The 23521-nt window shown below is 38.2% G+C and overlaps 1 protein-coding gene across 8 annotated transcripts in view; it reads right to left on the bottom strand.

Annotated features, from left to right (window-relative positions):
• THADA (THADA armadillo repeat containing) overlaps positions 1–23521 on the bottom strand; it is a 307690-nt gene that overhangs the window by 172349 nt on the left and 111820 nt on the right. For 6 of the 8 annotated variants that reach the window (XR_011526117.1, XM_070572782.1, XM_070572781.1 and 3 more), the window contains 2 exons: positions 1604–1693; positions 72–203 (listed from right to left, as the gene is read on the bottom strand). The exons of the other annotated variants lie outside the window; for them this stretch is intronic. Coding sequence is in view for 5 of the 6 variants with exons in the window: in XM_070572782.1 (XP_070428883.1) it covers positions 72–203; positions 1604–1693 (222 nt within the window). In the remaining variant the exon portion in view is untranslated. The remainder of the gene's footprint in view (positions 1–71; positions 204–1603; positions 1694–23521) is intronic. 8 annotated transcript variants of the gene reach the window in all.

The following is a 23521-nucleotide window of genomic DNA, read 5'->3' as shown; positions in this document are numbered from 1 at the left end:
ATAAGAACGAGATAAAATACCCCCATCGAGCCCCATGCCCACCCCCATCATTTGCATGAAGCATACACTACCTCATAATGAAGGGAATAAAAGGGGCCATGCTGAGAGCAGAAGAGGTGCCGTCCATCGGGGAAGGGTAGAGCCTCCCCAACACCAACAGCAAGAGGAACATGCTTGGGTGCCGGTTGAGTTCTCCCATGTCACTGAAAAAAATCATTGGACAGAAAAGATGAAAATTTAAGAGGTGACGCACTATCTTCAAAAATTTTTCTGATTAAGTAACTATGTATGTAATGTGCAACTCTCTATGATCAAGGGATAGTTTTCCCTTTTCGGCCTTCCTCCACTTCCTATATTCCAAATGTGCAGATAAGGAGGAACTACTGGCAATCAGATTGGGGCTTTTGCACATGATTCTCTCCTTAAAGCTAATCAACTGATAATCGAGTCTGCTGCTTTGATTTGAGCTGTTCATACAGCAGAGAGGTGCCTGTTCCACAGCATGAAATTCGAAACTTTCAACATCCAAACCTACCTAAGACGGCATGGACAGTCACTTATAGGGCCAGAAAATCCTGTTGGTACAAATTACTAATGTGAGGAAATGTATCACAAGCAGAAGTAAAACTGATGTTATTTTATTTTCTCATTACAAACAACTAGTATAAATTCATACCAAGTGCAAAACTTACTAGAAAAATAAAAAAATCACATGTTCTAAGATGCCTATACCAAAAATTCCACTACCAGCTACAGAATGTAATTAAAAGGATAATGGTGAACTTTTCTATCTGCCCTGATCAGACTGGAAGCCCTCTTAATGGCTTTATTTCGTGTTTCCAGGGTCACTGGCCATCTTTGCTCAGGTAAACCAAGTACCATTTCTGATCAGAGGAGACCAGATTAGTCAGTTAACTGCTGTAGTTTCACAATGGTCAGCTGTAACAGGCCAGTAATAAAAAATGAGAGGTGTATATTAAAGTAAACTTAATATGTAAACACACAGATTTTTAAATATAATAGGAAGAAAATGATTCTCAACAGAAAAAATCACCATGTGCTTCTAAGAAGTTTGTTCCTGTACAAAACTACAAACAAGGGGCCAGCCCGGTGGCATAGCAGTTAAGTGCACAAGTTCCACTTCTTGGCAGCCCAGGCTTCACCGGTTTGGATCCCAGGTACGGACATGGCACTGCTTGGCAAAAGCCATGCTGTGGTAGGCGTCCCACATATGAAGTAGAGGAAGATGGGCATGGATGTTAGCTCAGGGCTAGTCTTCCTCCGCAAAAAGAGGAGGATTGGCAGTAGTTAGCTCAGGGCTAATCTTCCTAAAAAAAACTACAAATAAGATTAAATTTGACAAAATTTACAATAAAACAGGACTTTAAAAATATAATACAAAAACAGGATTTTATACAACTTTTCAGGTACAAATCTGCTATAGAGAATTAGGCAACATCATGTTTTAAAGAAGCACTTAAAAAAAAATCCATCTCTGTACAAGGAAGGAGTTAATTAAAAACTGTTGCCTGGAGGGGAAATCTCCATTAATAACTAATTCACATCCTTGATTTCACTTTTCCCCACCCTATTCTCTTCTCACCTTTCCACAGTATTGGCTACAGCTTCCAACTGCTTGAGAAGAAAGGGATAGAGTTCCGGGAAACGAGAGAAAAATTCACTCCCTGTCATTCTGTGGAGGGAGGGGAAAAAAAAGATAAATTATATCATTTATTTCCTTTGATTTGATAATAAAGCCTTTTTATTTATGTTTTTTAAAGAATAATGAAATAAAGTTAAGAACAAAACCTACATCTGAATAATGTAATAATCAATAGAAACAACACATTTAATTTTCATTTTGGATGTGCTGTTAAATGCATGTAATTTTATCTCAAAATTTAAGATTATGTATATTTACAAATATTTGATCTCAAATTGTGTCAGGGAGGAAATATGTAAATTGTGAAAATGCCAAGTTTCCACAATTGATTTGGACTACGAATCTGGTCAACACGTGACTGACTGAGACTGCCTCAGCTTCAGTAATAAGGGCAGGTCTAGAACAAGGTTTCTCAAAGACGGCAGCAGTGACATTCTGGACTAGATAATTCTTTGTTGTGGGGGACTGTCCCATGCACTGCAGAATGTTTAGCAGCCTCTGTAGCTTCTACCCACTAGATGCCAGTAGTACAACACCTCCCCCGAAGTCATGACCATCAAAAGTGTCTCCAGACATTGCCATATGCACTCTGAGGGAAAAAAGATCCCCAGTTGAGACCCGCTGGTCTGGAGTCTGGTTATCAGAAGTACAGAGTTGGCATGTGAGGGGCTGGAGATCTAATCCCACCTGACACCTGTGAGGATTACCTTTGTCATCTTTATAAACACTACTCTTGAACTCTGACAAGATCCTAAAAATAGTTCCTCAGACTGTACAACTGACCAAAAAGCTCAAGCTAAATACACTATTTAGTTAAATATTCTGTCTCCATAACTATTAAAGAACTACTCTGAAGGGGTGGCATAAATATTTCCTAACTTGCCCCCTCTTAGCAACTCTAGATGTATGCTCCCATCAACGGAGACCCAAAATAAGATTATTTTTTAAAACTGAGGTATATTTTACACACAATGAAGTGCTCAAACCTTAAGTGTAACATTTGATCAGTTTTCACACATGCATACACTCATGCAATGTACATTCCTATGAAGACTCAGAAAATGTCCTTCATCTGAGTAAGTTTTCTTGTGTCCCTTCCCAGTCAACTCTCAGTCTCCAACTTCCAATCCCCAATCATGATTTGATTTCTATCATCACAATTTGGTTTTGTCTACTCTAGAATTTCACATAAATGTAAATACATTACATAATTTTTTGTGTTTGGCTTTTTTCAGTCAGCATAAAATGTTTATCAGATTCACCCACGGCATTCAATGTATCAATAGTTTAATTCTTTTTTCTGTTGAGTAGTATTCCATTGTATGAATACACAAATTTGTTTATTCATTCTCCTCTTGACAGACATGGGCTATTTCCATGTGTTGGCTATCATGAATAAAGCTGCTATGAACATTCTTGTACCAGGGTTTTTGGGGACATATGTTTTCATTTCTCTTGGATAAATACCTGAGAATGAAAGTGCAGTATGTTTAACATTTTCAGAAACTGACAGTTTTCCAAATTAATTATAGCATTTTACACTCCCAACAACAAAGAGTAACAGCTCTAGTGGCTCTAAATCCTTTCCAACATTTGCTGTTGTCTTTCTTCTTCCACTTTAGCCATCCCTGTGGATACGTAATGGTATCTCCTGGTGATTTTCATTTGTATTTCTTTGATGACTAATGACATTAAACACTTTTTATGTGCTTTGGTCATTGGTATGGCCTTTTGTAAAGTATCTATTCAAGATTTTTGTCCATTTTTTAATTAAGTTGCTTGTTTCCTTTGCCATATAAATGTATTGCATGTACTTTCTCCTAGTTTGTGGCTTGCCAATTTATTTTCTTAATAATGCCTTTCGATGAGAAGTTTTAAAATTTTGATGCAGTCCAATAAATGGATCAATTTTTTTCTTTTATGATTCATAATTTCTATGGCCAAAGAAATCTTTGCCTATCTCAACATCACAAAGATATTGTTTCCTTCTAGAAGTTTTATAGTTTTAGCTTTTATGTTGGGGTCTATGATCCATCTCAAATTAATTTTTGTGTACGGTGTGAGGCAGAGGTCAAAGTTCTTTGTTTTCCTACATTTGTGTATCACATTTTTAACAGGGAGATGCCGTAAGAAAAGATATATGCCTTAAATAGGAGAAATGTGCCATGTTCGTGAGAAGAAGATTCAATATTATAAAGATGAAATTCTCCCCAAGTTCAATGCAATTGCAATAAAAATAGTAATTGTGTGTGTGCATGTCTGTAACTGTACAATCGGGTTCTAAAATGTATATAAGATGCACCAATGGCCAAGAATGGCAAAGATAATCTTGAAGAACAACAAGGTTGGAAGACTCACACAATCAAGCAGCTAGAAATATTATAAAACTTTAGTCATTAGAACATTGTGGTGACAAGCAGGCAGTGAAATAGAATAGAGAGCACAGCAACACACACACATACATATACGAAAACTTGACTTATGAAAGAGCTGGTACTGCAGGTGATAGTACCATGAAGATCATAGGTGCTGTGATAACTAATTATCCACACAGACAAAATTAAAATTGGACTCTAAACTTCTACTATATACAAAATTAAATTCCAGACTTAGAAGTAAAAAGTAAAACAGCTAAACTCTTTAAAAGACTATAGAGAATAGAATTTATTGAACAAGACCCAAAAAGCATCAACTAGTAGGAAAATTGATATTCAACTACATCAGTTAATATGTATTTTTAAATTCTGTACACACAAAATAATGAAGAAAAATACAAAATAATATATGCACAAAGTATTTTTGGATGAGGAAAAGTATGAAATGTTCTGGAATAAGAGATAGTTAAGAGACTAGGAGACTTAAAAGGCATGTGAGACTAAAAACAACTAAACGCCACATGTGGACCTTGTCTGGATGCTGAGTGTAACAAACCAACTACAAAGAGACATTTCTAAGAAAATTAGGAAAATCTGAATATAGATATGATAACAGCATGGTGGTATTTCTTTTTAAACTCTCCTATCAATCAGTACTGCATACTGAAGTATTTACAGGAAAAATGGCATGGTGTCTGCGACCTCTTTTCAGGTGGGCAAGAAATCGATAAAGCAAGATTGGCAAAATGTTGATAATTGTTGAAGTTGAGTGATGGATATAAAGGGGTTAGTTATACTAGTCTCTTCACTTTGTGTTAAAAATTCCCATAATAAGTTTTTTAAAAATTAAAAAATAAAAATTTTTATTTGACAAGCCATAAATGGGGAGAAAATGTGTAATACATGTAACTGAAAATTACATAATTAGTATTCAGAATATATGAAGAACTCCAGTGAATCAATAAGTACAAAGCAAACAACTCAAAATAAAAATGGACAAAATCTATCAAAATACAATTCACAGAAGATAACATTAGTGGCCAATAAACATAAGAAAAGACGTTCAACTATACCGAAGGACCATTTTATAGTTTGGCAAAGATTAAAAAGTTTGACAATACCAAAGTATTGGAATTTTCAGACATTGTTTGATGGAAATGAAAATCACTACAACAATTTTGAAAAATAATATGGCATTTTCTTGAAGGCTACAGATGTTTACCTAGTGACTCAGAAATGCTATTCCCAGGTAAATGGCCTAAAAAACTCTCAGACATGGGCACCAGAAGGCTTTTGCAGGCATATGCACAGCAGCCACAAGTCTATCAACCGCAGAGTGAATAAACTGTGGTACACTCACACAATGGAATAATGTACAGCTGTAAATCTGAATGAACCACAGACACACGCAACAACACAGATGAATCTCAGGAACATAAAGTTAAGTGAAAAAAGCAAGTCACAGAAGAATATATGCAATATAATCCTTCTATATAAAGTTTACAACAAAGTACCATTAAATAATATATTTTTTAGTGAAACAAATTTATGTGATAAAAAAATGAAAAGCAAAGGAATAAATAAAAACAAAAGTGACAGAATAATCACTTCTTTCCAAGGGGAAAAGAAAGAAAATGGGATTAGGGAGGAACATATAAGGGGCTTCAAAAGTAATGTTCCATTTCTTAAGCCAGGTGGTGAATCCAAAAGTGTTTATTGCATAGTTACTCTTTAAATCTTATGCACACTTTATTAATTTTCTTTTGTACCTATTTCATATCCAGTAAAATCAAAATTTTTTTTAAAAAAGAGAAAGTCCATACTTCATTCCAAATTATAGATTTATTGAACATTTTATGTAAAATTGTACTCATTTCCTTTTTTACTTATTAGATATTTTTATGGAAAAAAATAATAAGTGCAAATGTTAAAAGAAACCCACTAGACCCCCCAGTGCCTCTTCATTGAAAACTATGCAAAAGTATCTTAGCTTTCCTTTAAAAAAAATTCAGTGCTTACAAGTACATACTTTTAGTTTGGCTTTTTTCTTCCACAAATATGCATATTATATAGACTGTTGTGTACCTTGATTTCTTTTCATCTAAACTACATCTGTGAAATCATTCAATATCAGGCACACCGATCTATTTCTTTCCATTTAATGGCTGCAGAGTAATCCACCGTATGGGTGAGTGTAAATGATTTAATCCCTGATGATAGGCCTTTTAGTTGCCCAGTCTCTTGCTGTTATAAATGATGAATATGCAAATTTCCTTGTTAATAAACTGCAATTTGGGTTTTGCAGGGTCAATGTTTTACATAGAAAGAAGGCAAAACCATTCCACTACAGGCTATTGGTACATTCTTTACCATCTCCCAAAAAACTGGTTAAGAACACCAGTTTCCATTTCTAGTGGAATCACTCAAAGGTAAAACTGTATGAGTTCAGTAATGGGACCCCTTAGTATACCCGCTCATACAGAATCTCTCCATCTACACCACAAAATCTCGTGGATACATCTTCTTGAGGAATCAGTTATTAATTTCCAGGAGAGTAATTCCTTAGTGGCCTGATATATCTTGATGGAGTCAGAAAGACAAGTATTCTCACTTAAGCGACCGTATGATTGTATTACTATGATCTAGAAACTGCCTTGATAAATAACTGGCTCTGCTGTCCACAATACTGCCAGAGGAAAGAGCTATGGAACTACTATTCTAAAATTCAACTAATTGTTTTAACTGAATTAAAGCTAATTGTCCCAAACAGCAAAATTACCTGTTACCTTAGCAAACATTTACCAACTAGTCTATCTTGGAGGATGTATGAAGAAGGTACATTACTCAAAGCCAAACATTTGGTAAATGTTTTAACTAATTGTTCTTAATCGCTTGGTGGGCTTTGACTACATCTGTTAAAAAATATTCTGTTAAAATTATTATGTCTATGCTTAATGGTGTGGGACTTTGAAGCATCAACTGTACATCTGTCAGGGTTTCAGAAAAACGAAAATTATTTTCTAAGGAGAATTTTGATCTTGCTCAGGTACTCTGAGTATACAGGAGATGCCTTTCTAGGCTAGCATTCTTAGGCTCCACAATCCTGTTAAGAGAATGTTGACCCTATTTCTGCTTCTGCTCACGTGAAAGGCCAGGGCTGCAATTCACTGCAAACACAGAAGAGTTGAGCTCCATGTACTGGCCAGGTAGCATCATCTCAAATCTGTATCAACAAGGGCTGCTAAAGACTTGCCTAAATATTTATGGAGTGCTTCCTGAAGGATGTGCAACATTAACAATTCCTGTGTATTATAAAACAGAGCCTAAAAAGGTCAGGCATAGGTAGATATGAGAATTATCTGAGGGGCTTATCACACTTCACTCACCCCTGATTCTCAATTATACCGAAAGGTCTACAGTATCTTGAATCCAGAATTTTGGCCACTAATACATTAATTCCAGCCCTCAATTAACTAATGACTACATTTTATGGTTATACTGAGTGGAGAATCACCATTTATAACAGTGCCTCTATGTGAAGGCAGTTCATAGGTTTTGGGCTGCTCGTATAGCTCTGTAATCTGGTTTTATTTTAAAAGGCAAATGGGCAAAGGACTTGAATAGACATTTTCCAAAGATGACATACAGATGGCCAACAGGTACATAAAAAGATGCTCAACGTCAATAATCATCAGGGAAATGCAAATCAAAACCACAACGAGATACCACCTCACACCTGTCAGAATGGCTATTATCAAAAAGACAAAAAATAAGTGTTCGTGAGGATGTAGAGAAAAGGAAACCTTTGTACACTGTTGGTGGGAAGTAAATTGGTGCAGACACTATGGAAAACAGTAGGGAGGTTCCTCAAAAAATTAAAAATAGAACTACCTTACAATCCAGCAGTTCTACTTCTGTGTATTTATCCAAAGAAAACAAAAACACTAATTTGAAGAGATATATGCAGTCCAACGTTCACTGCAGCATTATTTACAATAGCTGAGATATGGAAGCAACCTCAGTGTCCATTGATAGATGAATGGATAAAGAAGATGTGGAATATATATACACACACATATCCACAAATACATAAAAATGGAATATTACTCAGTTATAAAAAAGAATGAAATTTTGCCATTCGAGACAACATACATGGACCTAGAGGGTATTATGCTAAGTGAAATAAGTCAAAGACAAATACCATATGTCGCTTATATGTGGAATCTAAGAAACAAAACAAAAAAACAAACAAACCAAACAGAAACAGACTCTTAGATACAAGAATCAAACTAGTGGTTACCAGAGAGAGGAGGGGTTGGGGGGCAGGCAAAACAGGTGAAGGGGATTAAGAGGTACAAACTTCCCATTATAAAATAAATAAGTCATGGGGATGTAATGGATAGCATAGGAAACATAGTCAATAAAATTGTAATAACTTTGTGTGGTGACAGATGGTAACTAGACTAATTATGGCATCATTTCATAATGTATATAAATATTGAATCACTATGATGTATACCTGAAACTAATAGGAAATAGTATGGCAATTATACTTCAACAAAAAATAAATAAATAAATAAAAGGCCAAGGTCATGGAACCATTTTAGTCCATATTTGAATCTCCCCCTAAATCCTAGAACATGTGAGTTTTACCTCCTATTTGCTATTTAATCAAAACTGTAGTGTGATCATATTTTTCTCAAGAAAGTAGAAAATATATATTTTTTAAATACCTATATACTTCATGGTGAGTACTGTGCTAGGTCCTATGGGAGATACTATGAGACAATATAAGATAGTCATTGCTCTTGGAGATGAAAATCTGGTTAGGAAGATGAGGCGTATATAGAGAATATAACTAATAATGTAAGGCAAACTAGTGTAAGGGCCAAATAAATGATGCTTACTGTAAGAGAATGGAGTTGGAGAAGATATCATTAGGGTCTGGAGAGGTTAGGGAAAGTTTTGTGGGAAACATGGAAACCAACAGAAGTCTGGAAAAATTGGTAAGGATGGATTAAAAAGGAGAGAAGATAGCATAGAAGGAGTGGGTAGGTACAGGAACCAAGTGGGTAGATAAGTTGGCTGGATCAAAAGAGGACTCCATGACAAGAGAAGGTAGAAAAGGCAGAATGGTATACAATTTTTTAGATATTTGAATGTCAGACTAAGCGGCTTTGCCTATGTCTAACAGGCACTGCAAGTTTCTGAACAGGAGAGAAATGTGACAAGAGCAAACAGACTAGACTAGAGAGAAGAGAAACGTGGTGACCCAAGGGATAGTCACTAAATGTGTACATTTTCACTTCAACTAGAGCATAAATATCTATAGGTAAGGGACCATATCTATACTTTCTTGCATCTCTCTTGATACACGGCACAATACTATGTAAATGTTGGTTGACTGGTAAATATTTTGGTGATGAATGAATAAATTATATTAGCCAAAGAAAAAATTCTAATATAGTTAACCTTAAACCTATGCCCTATGCCTTTTTTCTTCTCTTAGTGATTGCTACCCATCCAACTGACACCTAATTATCCACTCAAATTCCTAAGCCTGAAACTCCCCCCATATACAATCAACAGGCAAATCTTGCTGTTTCTACCTCTGGAGTATCTGTTGAGTCCACTCCTCTCCATCTCCACCGTTGCCACGCCAAGTGTGACTGCTATTATCTCTTGCCTGTGTCAGCCTCCCACCTGAGCTCTTTGCCTCACATCTTCCCCCTCTGTAATTCTCTGTTGTGGTAAGAATTCTCTTTCTAAAATACAAATTTAATCATGTGACATTGAGAGATTAATGGCTCCCTACTGCTTTTTGGATAAAGTCTAAACTCCTTAGCCTGATTTGCAGGCTAAATCTGCTTAATCTGATTCACTTGTCCAGTTGTTTTTTGCCTTTCCACCTTCACAACCTAGCCATATATAATTTCTTTTGGTTCTATCAATATTCCATGCTCTTTCCAGACTTCAGATCTTGGCAAATGTACCTTCTGCTAGGAACACTTCTTCCCTCCTCTCCCCTAGACTAACTCCAGATAATCCTTCAATTTGGGGCTAAGGGCAACTTCCTCCAGGACACCTTCTCTGATGTCTCAAATCTGGGTTAGGTGTCTGTCAATGGTGTTACACTATAACCTATAATCTCCCCATCATAGCACTTGGAGATATCATACATGAGACTTCCTATGTACTTGCTTATTTCTCCTACCAGATTATACATTCTGCATGGGCAGAGACTATATCTATCTTATTTTTCTACATCAGCACAGGTACTAAGTATGACGCTTAGTTCACAGCTGGTGACTAATAAACAGTTGAGCGAATGAAGCAAAAGGACAGAGTCCTTGACATAGTCAAGGAGAAAAGGAATTATGACTAAGATGGTAACAAATCAATACTTTCTTAAAGTGCGTCATTAGCTATATCTAAGGACATTCAGAATCATCATTGAATTAATAAATTGAGTATCCTGCCAGGGCTTGAAATTTTCTTAAACACAAACACATAAAGCTTGTCTCACTGGTTTGCAAACAGTGCGATTCTAGTTCACCCAAATAAGCAAACAGGCGGACAGGTTACCTCTACAGATATAGCAAGCCCTGGGGGTAAATTCTTCAGTGACAGGTATTTCAAACCTGTTTATCTATGTGGCAAAAAACTAGCCCAGCAACTTTACAAAAACAAGAGACGTGATAACTAAAAAGGAAAAACTGAACCTCTGTAAGTTCAAGCTCTTAGGAAGACAAAAGGAGACCACCAAAACTTGTGAATGGGATAAAACAGGCATAGATAAAAACAAACAAGCCAAGACAGAGGGTGAGAATAAAGCAGCTTTAACCTTGGGACTGTCAGACTACACGACAGGTGAGTTACTCTCAGTTCCGTGAGGCAAGAATTATGCAGGCGCAACTGAGGGGAGGCCCTTGGGGAAACAGAAGCTCCTTGAAGAAATCCACTTGCCTAGCAACAAGAATAAGGTGCCAGGGGCTGGCCTGGTGGCTTAGTGGTTAAGTTCGTGCACTCCGCTTTGGCGGCCTGGGGTTCACGGGTTCAGATCCCAGCTGCGGACCTACACACTGCTCATCAAGCCACGTGGCGTCCCATATGCAAAATAGAGGAAGGCTGGCACAGATGTTTGCTCAGGGACAATCTTCCTCATACACACACAGAAAAATTGGAATAAATGTAAAAAATATTTAAAAGAAGAAGAAGGTGCGAAGAGCACAGAGTGGCTGTGAGCTCCACCAAGGCACTCTTCTGCCTGACATCTTCAGTATTAGACTCCCCCAGAGCCCAGCCAAGGCCTAGAATAGAACAGGCAGGCAAGAGTGATTTACTGAATGAATAAAAATGCCTGCCCGACGTCATTTTGTTTTATTTTAAAAGCTTTTAAAAAATTATTCTAGCACTACTTATTTATTGAGGAAAAATTAGATAATAAAGAACACTGCAAAGAAAAATCTGAAAATCACCTTAAACCCGGCACCTAAAGATAGCTGCCAGTCTTTTTTGATGTCTGTCCATCTACACCTTCCTCTGCCTTATATATTGTTCTATAATCTGCTTTTTACACTTAACAGTATATTAAGAACACTGTTCCATATCGATGTGAACCCATTTTAATGTAGGAGCTTCTGTGCAGTACACTCTCGGTGCTTCTCTTCTGTTTGAACCTACGTCTGGGGCACTAACCCCGAGACCAACCCAGAATGACTCGTCCCCATCTTGGCTGAACCACATGTGGAAGAAAATCCCCACTCCAGCCACGTTCAGACCTTCTCTCTGTCTGCACAGTCCACATCTAATCTCAGGAATGCTGAGTCTAGTTTTTAAGAAAATCTGATCTTTTGCCATTTTGGTAGTCTTTGAAGTCAGCCTGCCATCCAACAGCCTAGAAAAACCTTCACCTGAATCAAGCTTCTATTTCTCTTAGAGATCCTATCCTAAGATCTGTCACACATACAAAAAGTTGAAATGCCAGAAGCACATGCTTCTGAGCTTAACAAAAGCATCCGGAGGAAACTACCATGCAATGAAAAGAAGCATTTGGTGAACCATATTAAAAGTGAAAATAAGGTATCTCTACCCCCAAATTCCTACATACGTATCCTATATCATTCTCAATCATCTCAGCAACAGGATCAACAGAGTCATGTACAAAGGCATAAAAGAGAAAGCTAGAAAAGGCAAGCAACAAGAAGCAGGAGTAAGGAACTGCATAGCAAACAGGAGCAAAGGCAAAGCTTGTGCCCAGTTTTAAAAAAACAGGACTTACTCACAGGCCACGGAACAAACACCATAAACCTGGTCATTAGATGAAAACAAACACTGAAGGCAAAAGTCTGGAGGTTTTTCAAATGGGAACCCAATAAACTATTGAAGTCTACCTGTTCCCCAGATTCTGGCCTATAAAACCACCCCAGAGGAGAGAAATCAGCTAAGGGCCTATGTCTCCTTACCAAAATGATGCTGATGAAAACAGCAAGCTCATCTTAGGAAGAACGGTACCCCAAATGGAAACAAACCTATGAAGAAGACCCAGCAGACACACATTTCAAAGGATGATCAAATGCCAACTAATAAAACAGAAACAACTAATAAAAAGAAATCTGGGTTTGGAATCCCACCAGGAGGACCATCTCTGACTCTGTTCCTAGAATCCTCTCCCCACCTCTGACTGGGGCTGACACCAGCATTTCTCCCTAGAGTAAAGTAGTTAAGAAAGAATGAGTGATTGGATAGAAGAGATGTCAGGGGTTCCAGGGTCAGAATCTCATGCTCAACAAGCACTTGTAATCATTGCAATGGTTCCACCAGGAAGTCCTCCTGTTATTAAATTTCAGGCAAACCATGTAGGAACTTAAAGGAAAGGCATCTTCTTCAGGGCCTCTGTTGTAAATGCAGTGACTGACCAGGTCACCTGCCGGTCTCATTTCCCTTCTTATCCTCTGTAGACAGCCAATGAAAATTCTTGGATTTGTCAAATGCTTTTCCAATGCTTCCTTTAAGGAAATACTTTCCAGGTGCAGAATCTCCCAAACCGCAACATTAGCCATGACTATAGTAGATCCAGGGAGGGAAGTGAAAGGTCCTAGTTCTGGAGGTGCCTTGCCATTCCTCCTGTGAAATCACTGGCCCAGGGGCAGGCCTGGAAATACATTTCCAGTCATTACACAGCCAGTTGGTCAGTAAACGTACATCTCTTGAATTCCTCATGTGTGCAAGGTCCCATGTGGGCAGCTTATATGGATTTTTTTGAGGAAGACTGTCGCTGAGCTAACATCTGTGCCAATCTTCCTCTATTTGTGCACAGGATGCCACCACAGCGTTGCTTGACAAGCGGTTCTAGGTCTGCACCCAGGAGTCCGAACCTGCGAACCCTGGGCTGCTGAAGTGGAGAGCGCAAACTTAACCACTACACCACGGGCCGGCCCTTATATGGTTTTTTTACACCAGAAATTTTTTTCTTAGAAAATGTTCTTGTTGAATCCCGTCATCTATAAAATATCAGAACCAGTCTATCTCCAAAATAGCTAACTCAATAATCATTTTCTGAACAGTTTGTGGGAGACTATTTCCAAAGATGGCTAACAGCAATTCCTCCTAGCCTCCTAACATGTGCATGCTTCTTGAAGGGAGGGTCTCTATGTCCTCTCCCCTGGACTCTAGTCTACCCTGTGATTTCTTCAATCAACAGAAGGCAGCGGAAGTGATGTTCTATCAGTTCTGCCTTAGGCTTCAAGAGGCATGGCAGCTTCTATATTCATTGTCTTGAAGACTTGACTACTCTGCTAGAAAAACGCCCAACTAGCCCACAGTCATTTATGCTCCTAGCTAAGGTTCCAGACATGTGAGTATGAAGCCATCTTGATCATTCCAGCACCAGCTGAGGTCTCAGATGAATGCAGCCACCTGAGTGATCACAGATGCCTCCACATGGTGAAGAAGAACCACCCAGCTGAACCCAGCCAACCCACAGAATTGTGAGAAATAATAAATTGTTATTATTTTAAGCTGCTAAATTTTGGAGAGTTTGTTATGCATCAGTAGGTACCTGAAACATAGATAATATCCAAAGCACTGAGTGTGACTCAATGGAAAAGGTATTACTAAATAAGACATGCTGATAACAAGGAATACACAATTTAACTTAACTACTATATTACTTCTCTCACAGTTCTGGAGGCCAGAAATCCGAAATCAGTATCAATGGTCCACAATCAAAATGTCAGCAGGGCACCTCTAGACGCTCAAGGGGAGAATCCAATCCTCACCTCGTAAAGCTTCTGGTGGCTGCTGGTATTCTGTGGCTTGTGGCTGTATTACCCCAACTTCTGCCTCTGTGGCCACACCGTTTTCTCCTTTCTGTCTCTCAAGTCTCCCCCTGCCTCCCTCTTATCGGTGTTTGCATTAGTGCTCACCCAAATAATCCAAGATAATCACCTCATTGCAAGAGCCTTAATTTAATCACATCTGCAAAGACTCCTTTTCCTTAAAAGGTAATATTTACAGGTTCCAGGGGTTAGGACCCGATGTCTTTGGGGAGCCATAATTCTGCCTAGCACAACTGCTAAAACATAACAGTTAAGGCACTCAGAGGCAAGAATGACCATAACTGGTTTATTCCAAGGCAGTTGTTTTCCAAATCTTCAAAGCAACAGACCACTTTTTTCAAATATAATCCCAATATTTAAAACATAAAAACAAAATCAAACCAGAACTGTTCTGGTTGAAGCAGGGTTGAGGTGAGTGGTATCAGTTTGGCCTCCCTCTTATCCCTAGCAAGCACAGGCCCTGATACACCTCTGTGAGCTTGAGAGACCCAGTTAAGAGTTCGAAGGCTCTAGTTTGGAAGACAAAGTGAAACTCAGACAGCTCTCCACACTCCCCACCTCCTACTTGCTATTATTCCCATCTTTCCAACCTCTCTGCTTAAAGAAACACACTCCATTCACCACGACCCACTATTCTTTACAACAGTGATTTTATCTGTTTCTTAACATTAACAGTTACTGATGTTTTATTAAAACAAGTTTCAAGTCTGTCTTCTCTCACTAGGAAGTTAGCTCGTTGACACTAAAAAGTTTTGTTTCTGCTCTAATCCCAGCACCTTGAATGGTGCTAGCACACAGGAGACACTCAGTAAATATCTGCTGCCTTCTTACTGTTTTCTTAGAACTCCCTCACAAATCTTGTCCTGATTAAGGATGGGCTGTCTTCTTTTCAACCATAGGGGTCCTATCCCCAACAGCCTGACTCTAAAGCCATGTACAGGACTAAAGAAACTCTTATTTGGTAATTCTAAATAGCATTATACAAGCATTAAAATTCTAGTCAAGCACATGCACTAAGAATGCAAACAGTTCAAACAATGCTGAACCTGCCTTATCCAAATGCTAGCAAGAGATCACTCAGAGATTTCTCTTTTACTCATTAACAATAAATAGGCTACTTTACCATAAGGTCCAATATTTCAAAATAAGCTCTTTAGTTTCTATCTCTGTAATACTTTTGTTCAATTAATTCTTTTAGGCTCCTACTTTAGACCTTAGAGACATTTTCATTAAGGCTAATACTAATTTGCCAATCATATTATTAAAGCGAGCGGAAGGTGCCAACAGAGTCCCAGACTTCAGGGAACAGATCAGAACTAGAAGGACTCTCAGAGAAGCGATACTATTCTAATCATTTAATTTTACAGATGAGGAAACTGATGCCCAGAGGAATTAAGTGAGCTTCCCAGGATCAGAATACAAGTTGGGTAAAGTGTAGAACTGGACTCTCTGGTTTCTCAATCTAGCCACTAGGCTTTTCAGGGTTTCTATTACACAGGTAATCCAACCATCCCTGTGCCAGGCATCTGCTTAACAAGCAGAGGACACCATGGCCCAGACAGGCCACTTTTCAAAGGAGTTCATGTCCCCATGATTGGGTCAGATAGTGATCTCTCCACTGCTGTCAATCACCCTGGTCAAGTTAGATTAAGGTTCCCAACCTGAGCTTCTACTTCCATACACGGAGCCAGGCCCACCCACCGACTTTAAAGGGAGTGGATGAGCAGGTAAACTGCCAGCTAAACGAATCTTTAAAAATCCATCCATCTGCTCTTACAAAGTATTTTCAGAGATCACTGGACCACGGATACTCCATTTGGTCTAACAAGTCTCAAGTCTCCCCTGTATTCAAATTAAGAGAATCTTATAATACTCCCCACACACCCTCCCCCCAAAAAAACAAAAACAAAAAAACCCTCTAACTCCCATGCAAATCAAACCAGAAAAGAGAGTGTGTGCACTTGTTCTTATTCAGGCTCAGTGCTTCCTTTTCCAGAGTGAACCCATGTTTTTTGTAAGTTTGTGAACACTCAGACCTAGGCTTGTTTACGAGGGAAAAAAACAAAAACAAAAAAACCAAGCAGTCAGCAGGCAAAATGTTACACCCGCAATTAATACACAACGTTGTCCATAACTAGATATGATGCGATGTCCAGCGTACATTTTCCCAAATGCACAGCTAGAAGGAATGAAATAAGACTCAAGATACAAAGTGTGATTTTCTTCTGCTGCAGAAGCATGGAAAAGAGTCTCCATTTAGTGGATGTCCATCTCAGCCTGCAGGCTTCAGCCTTCCCTCTGAACAACTGCCTGGAAGTACTTAAAAAAATGGGATAATTTTCAACAGATTGGCTGGATCTTCAGACAGAGAGGAAAAGCCAGCATTTGGCAGAGCTGTGAAAGGAACATTTTGGACATCTTAGCCATTTGTTTTTTGGAGAGCCAGAAAACTAATCTGGAATAAGTATAACTCATTATTGTTATTATTATTAAAAACCCTAACCTCTGGCTCCTGGGGTTGGCAGCAGGAAGCATGTTGGTTTCTGTAGAAATGCAAATGAAATTTATTAAATTAGACATTCTAAGATCAGGGTCCTGTGTTTGGTGTTCTCACGAATGCTGGTTTTGTAAAGTTCTCTGAAGTTAGTAGGCTGCCACCTCTTCACAGATCCTGGAAAGCCATCTGCTTGGCCCTGAGAGCAGCCTGTGCATTGAGATCACACCAAGGCCGACTTTCCACCCGGCTGGGAGCCATTCCCTGCCATGCGTGATTCCCCTTAACAGCCAGACCCAAAAGCCTTCAAAGGCCCAGGCTGTGTTTGCTACTTCAACTGTGTCTCCCACGGCCCCTAGCAGAGGAGGCAGACATAGCATGCACTTCCTACATTTTAAAAAATAAATGAAGGAATAAATCATGTCTCTTTTCTTCCCCCCTTCTTAGTTATATTCTATTAATTACAACTAATATATGCTTATTTTAAAAAATCAACGTACAAATAAGTAGTAAAAGAAATTTCACTGCCCCATTCTAGACCTTTTCTGTACACATTTAGAAACATTAAAATTATACTTATCTATATACACACAGTTGTTTTGGAGGAGTGGCAAACATAGGCATGTTAAACAGATATGGTTCAGCCACGTGCTTGTTAACATTTAGATGCTTCACTCATTTATGTTCTGGAAATAGAGAAAAATATAGTTTTCCTTGTCCTTCATCTAAAAAAATGTTTTGAATAAAACTACATTCTTATTATTTTATCTCTGCATTTGATCAACAGTCTGGCTGAATACAGAAAAATAGGAAGGAAATCATATTCCACCAGGATTTTGAAGGTAATGCTCCATTAACTTCTATCTTTTAAGTTTGTTACCATTTTGATCCTTAATTCTCTTTAACATGAACTGTTTTGGGTTTTTTTTCTCTCAGGAAAATTTCAGAAATCTCATGATGATGTGTCTTGGTGTGGATTGTTTTTCATTCATTGCACTGGAACTTGTCTTTTAGCTCTAGGAAATTTTCTTGTGCTATTTCTTTGACAATTTCCTGCCCTCACTTTTCTTTCTGAACTCCTATAAGCTGCATGTTGAACTGCCTGAATCTTCTAATTTTCTTATTTTTTTTCTTTCCCATGTTCCATCTCTCTTGTTCTCTTTAGTTTTACCTCTGAAAGAGTTCTTTTACTCTGTCTTCCATCATATCCACTGAAATTTCCATTTGGGCTACAATATTTTTAAATTTCCTAGAGCTTGCTCTTATTCTCTGAATGCTCTTTTAAAAATACCATCCTGTTCCTACTTCATGTAATCAACTGCATCTCATTTCTTTAAGAATGTTTACTTTTTTTTTCTTTAATTTTATTCCGGTCCCCATATTGTATCTGCTTCAATTTAATTCCTTTTTTAAACTTAAATCTCGATTCTTCTTCTCCTAATACTGATGATGAATTTTAGGTGGCAGCTGTCTCTGGGATTGACTGTAGTGCTTCCCCTCCTGTCACACAAACACAGACATACACAGACGCTCCAGTGCAAAGAATAATTCTATCAGGTAAAAACAGACACACGAAGTTCATTAATGTGTCAAGGGTTAGAACACAGGCCAACAAGAAGGAGGCACAAACGAAGACCACCCTGAGTAAGCCACACAGTGGAAAGGCATTTTATTCAAAGGATAGCTTCTGGTTTATACTCATCCACAGAAGCTTTTCGTCATGTGACTGTGAAGAACATCAATTCTAAACACAGAATGTTCTGCTTCAAAGATTTTTCCCTCCTTTCCAATTCGGCTATGACTCTAAAGAAATACAGACACAATAGTTACTAAGGAGGCAGGAAATCCTGCCAGCTAACCCACTTTTACATACTGTTCCTTATGGTCAAAATGTTGACCACACTGTGGTAACTCTTTTTGACTTTATGACCTTATTACTAAGACCGTCAATTCTATTCCCCCTTATTTGAGCAGAGGAGCTGCCTGAATGCCAAACACTCGTCCACAGTGCTATTTAGGCTTTCCCAACAGAGACTCATTGAAACCAGGAGTTTGGTAAAATGTTTTACCAAACCTTACAAAGATACTTCCCAGTAAATATTTGAAGTATATATAAATACTTCCAAGTAAAGTCTTAAAAATGTGTAAAACTCAAATGTTAAGTCAAACACTCATCTTCATTACATAATCACATTTAAAATAAAATAATGCCACTAGTTCAGACAAAGGTAATAATATGCCACATAAACTAAGGCAGTTCAAATATTGTTTATCTACTTACATTAAGCCTATTTCCAATGGCAAAATATTTTTTTATAATATGTGCAGCATTTTACTTTAGAAAAGGCTGCTACTACATCATGGAGTAAAATTTGAAACCATACTCCATAGATTATTTATTCTGTGGTGGAGCGGGAATGAGAAAACACAATGTAGAGAAAGAGTGAAGGTTTGGAATCAGCCAGACCAGAGGAGTACTACTTATTGGCTGTGTAATCCTGGGCAATTTGTTCAACCTTGCTGGGTACCTTTCCATCTTGTTTCCTATGAAATGGGAATAATAGTGCCTATCTTGTGGAGTTACTTTGAGAAATGAGATAACATGTGGGCAAATCTACCACTGTACCTTCTCAACAAATTATACATACATTGCTCTTTGGCCTTGGCTCCTGCTACCCAGGCTGCTTTGTTTCCTTCTCCATTTTAAAGAGGAGATGAAAAGAACAGAGAGGAGATTGGTACAAATTACCATTAAGGTCAGCACACTCTGAGATTTTAAGATCCAAGAGTACCAGAAAATGTAAATCACTTCTTTTTTTTTGCTGAGGAAGAGTAGTCCTGAGCTAACATCTGTTGCCAATCTTCCTCTTTTTTTTTTCTCTCCAGGAAGATTAGCCCTGAGCTAACATCTGTGCCAGTCTTCTTCCACTTTATATGTGAGTTGCCACCACAGAATGGCTGACGAGTGCTGTGGGTCCACGCCTGGGATCTGAACCCGCAAACTTGGGCTGCTGAAGTGGAGTGTGCCAAACTAAACCACTACACCATGTGGCAGGCCCCCAACAGCTTTTAAAAATATATGAAGTTGTAGGCATTGAAAATACGATTAAAATTTGGGTTTGGCGTAAGAATTTTACATAGTATTCTGAATATGTTAACACATATAGTTTACAGTAATCATACACTAAATTATATGTATAAGAGCCAAAGGCTGGGAAGAAAGCTATAAAATGAGATGGATGGATCCATATTGGCAGAAAAAACATTCTTAGGGTATCTAAATACAGACAGACACAGAATGTGTGTGAGATAATAAAAATGTGGTATACAATGCTGTGCTCATACTCTTCCCCTCACACATTATATGAAAACAGTATTTGTCTTTGATGTGCCCATTCTAAGCAGTAAAAATAGACACTCCATAACCGAACACACACAAAAATAGGTGCAGATGCTTCAGTAAAAGTATATTTCATCCTTGGAAAAGGAAACCATATTTCTCATATTTGTGATTACAATAGACTGGCTAGCAGTTGAGTCTGTATGGAAATCACTTAAAGTCATTCTAATAGTTTTCCAAAAGTCTCCAAATTTGCCAGAAAACAAGGAACCTACAAAAATGATTGATATAAAAACTAAATAAAAGTAACTAATTGAAGGAACAGTCACTGATAGTTTTCATATGTAAATTTTGGCATTACATTTTATTTTTAATTAATTCCATTAAATTGGTGTTTCATAGGTCAGAGGGTTTTATGACTATACACCAAAAATGTTGTTTATAAAGCCATTTACAAGGAACTGCCCACAAATATTTTCTAATGCATTTTTTCCTTTTGTCCAATTCAAATTGTTATTACTTCATATTTTCCTCCTTTAAGTCCAATTTTCTTCTTTTTATTCACTTCCACTTCCTTTCTTTGCCCTGTAACAAGGGGTAGTCCATTATAAAGTCTACTCCATTCTTTTTGGAATTTATATAGCACCAAATTACTTTAATCTGCAAGTATACTAAGAAAGAAAAGGAAAAAAAAACAATAAACCAGGTGGTAGGAGATAAATATCCTCACATACACACAGTCTCACTTCCCCTACTCCCCCCACAAAACCCATAAATAAGGTGGCCAAGGCTTATTTATGGAAAGGACAAAGAGTAACAGGATAAAAATGAAAATACAGCCAAAGAAGCCTCTTAGTCTCCTCGGCCTAATTTAAACAGGGTTACTCAAGTTCATGGATTGGTAACGGATGATGTTGCACAACGAGGATGAATCAAAGAGTCATCGCTAAGATATTGTTTTATTCTAAGGATGGACTATATCATATGTTTTGCCCTAAGAGACATGACTCACAGGGAGCCCATGATTCCTTTTCCTTTCTTCCCTGAAATTTGAGCAAAACCAAAAAGGGGTGGGGTAGGGGAGCTACACAGCTAGAATCTCACACCACTTCAAGGATGGTTTCAATTCTGCTAGTAATCAGATATGCGACTTAGGTAAGTCACGTAACTTCTGAGTCTCAGTTTCCCCATCTATTAAACAGGGATAATTCTACCTAATCTACCTACCTCCCAGGGGTACCATCAGGATCAAAAGAGAGAGGAGATCTGAAAGTACTTTGAAATCACCAAGTTCTACTGATTCTACCTCCTATCTCTCAATTCTATTCACTTCTTTTTGTCTTCACTGTCACTATTCTAATTCAGATCACCAATATTTTTTTCCTAGGCTAGATCACTGGTTTACAAATATCATACCACACAGGTGTCCATTCATGAGGAAAATGAGAAAAACCAGGGCAATGTAGTAAATTTTGCACAAAGCTAAAGATATTCCATTTAAATATCTAACATTTACTTGAGTTCTCCTGTGTGTGGTGTGTGTGTATTTGTGGGTATGTATGTTAAAATGTCCTTTATTTGTGAAATGATTCTGACAGGTGGTATGTTTTTTAATGTCCTTACTTAACAAAATGAAAAGGGTAGCAACTCTATTATGTTGACCCTCAAAATTAAAAAAAATGTTTTTGCTGGTTCATGAAATCCAAAAGTCTGGGTACCACAAGTCTACACTGCCCTAACAGACAAAACTATTCAAACAAGCTGATCTCCCAGTCTTCAGCTTTTATTTCCAATCCAGCTACAGTGTGTTCTCTACACAGTAGCCAAAATGATCAAACTAAAACAAATCTAATCCTGTTATACCTGTGTTTAAAATACCTCCCTTGCTCCCTCGATTTGGCTGACAAGGTTCCCACCTCATCTCATGCCACCCCTCCCTTGCACTTTGCACAGCACCCATGTTTTCGGATGGCTCATTGTCACCCCCAGGCTTTTGCACAGGAACAGTCATCCCCTACCTCACCTCCTCTTTTCCAACTAAATATTGCATATCTTTCTGCTTAGCCATCATCTTTCTTGCTCTCCGGGTCTTCCTCAATTCTTCCACGTCCAGATTACACGTATGCCCTATGTGCTCTTACGGCAACCCTTCCCTCGCTGTAGAACTTCATCCATACAGTGATGAATATTTACTGGGCTTCCGCTACGTGTCAGGCACTGCTCTAGGTGTTGGAGATGCAGCAGTGAATAAGACAAAGCTGACAAAAAGCTGACATTCTAGTAAGAGGAAACAAACTGGAAATTAAAATTCAAAATAACAGGACGTAAAATATCTGGTGATTGCTCATCACGGTAGCCCATGAACCTAGCACAATGCCTGGCTCTTAGCCGGTGCTCAAAAAATATTTGTTGAATGAATAAATACAGGAGTGTCAAAAAGTGCTCTACAAATGTAAAGGACTGACTACTGTGTGCATGGGTTCATACTGGACTATTAAATCTCTTCTCAGCATATGGCCCAAGCTTTCAGAAGCCTTAAAGCATGCTGTGTCAGTCATACCAGGGCATTCACTATTCTAAGACTTGGTTTTATACTTGGCAAAGCAGTAATTTTACCAGTAATTTTCAGATCAAATAAGTTAAACACTTTAGTCTCAAAAGTCTCTACTTGGCATAGTATGCATCTTCCTCAAACTCAAAACACAAAATTAAAAGAAAGCCAGTTGCTTATATGGTTCAGACACCAGGATGCTGGCTTCATACTATATCTAAAAGGTTAATACTGGAAAAGTCAATAACTACCATGAACAAGGATCTTGTCAGATCACTGTTGAGGCATAATCCCACCTGAGTTATCACCTGCTAAAGAAAATTAAAGTCAAGAAAGCAAACATTTAATGAATATTAACTTGCCTTTGGTTCAAGAAAGGTCTTAGAAATAAGTTTTCCTTTAATTAAGAATAAAAGTAACCCAGAAAGCTGAAATGGGATGTGAGGAACACTCAACATGGGTCAGCTAGTCAGCATAAGAAAGAGTTGGCAGTACCCAGGTGAAACTGCTCCAGGGTGTGACGGTAACACCATTCTGTTCATGCAAAGACTTGGAAAATAGACTTTCTGGACAGAAGTGGGCCCAACATCTCCCCTACCGAGCTGACAAGCCAAAAAATAAACCTGGTACAAGTGGTCTGAAAACAGTTTGCTGTCTTTACAGACTGCAAATGTATCAAGCCCCAGGCCTGAGACATGTACCAATCAATCAACCAACTGACAAACATGTCATAAGCATTATGCTACGTGCCCCGGAGG

The sequence above is a fragment of the Equus przewalskii genome, chromosome 14 (genome assembly GCF_037783145.1).
Source record: "Equus przewalskii isolate Varuska chromosome 14, EquPr2, whole genome shotgun sequence".
In the NCBI taxonomy this organism is placed as follows: Eukaryota; Metazoa; Chordata; class Mammalia; order Perissodactyla; family Equidae; genus Equus; species Equus przewalskii.
Note: the sequence above shows the minus strand (reverse complement) of the source record. Positions and strands in the feature narration are given on the sequence as shown.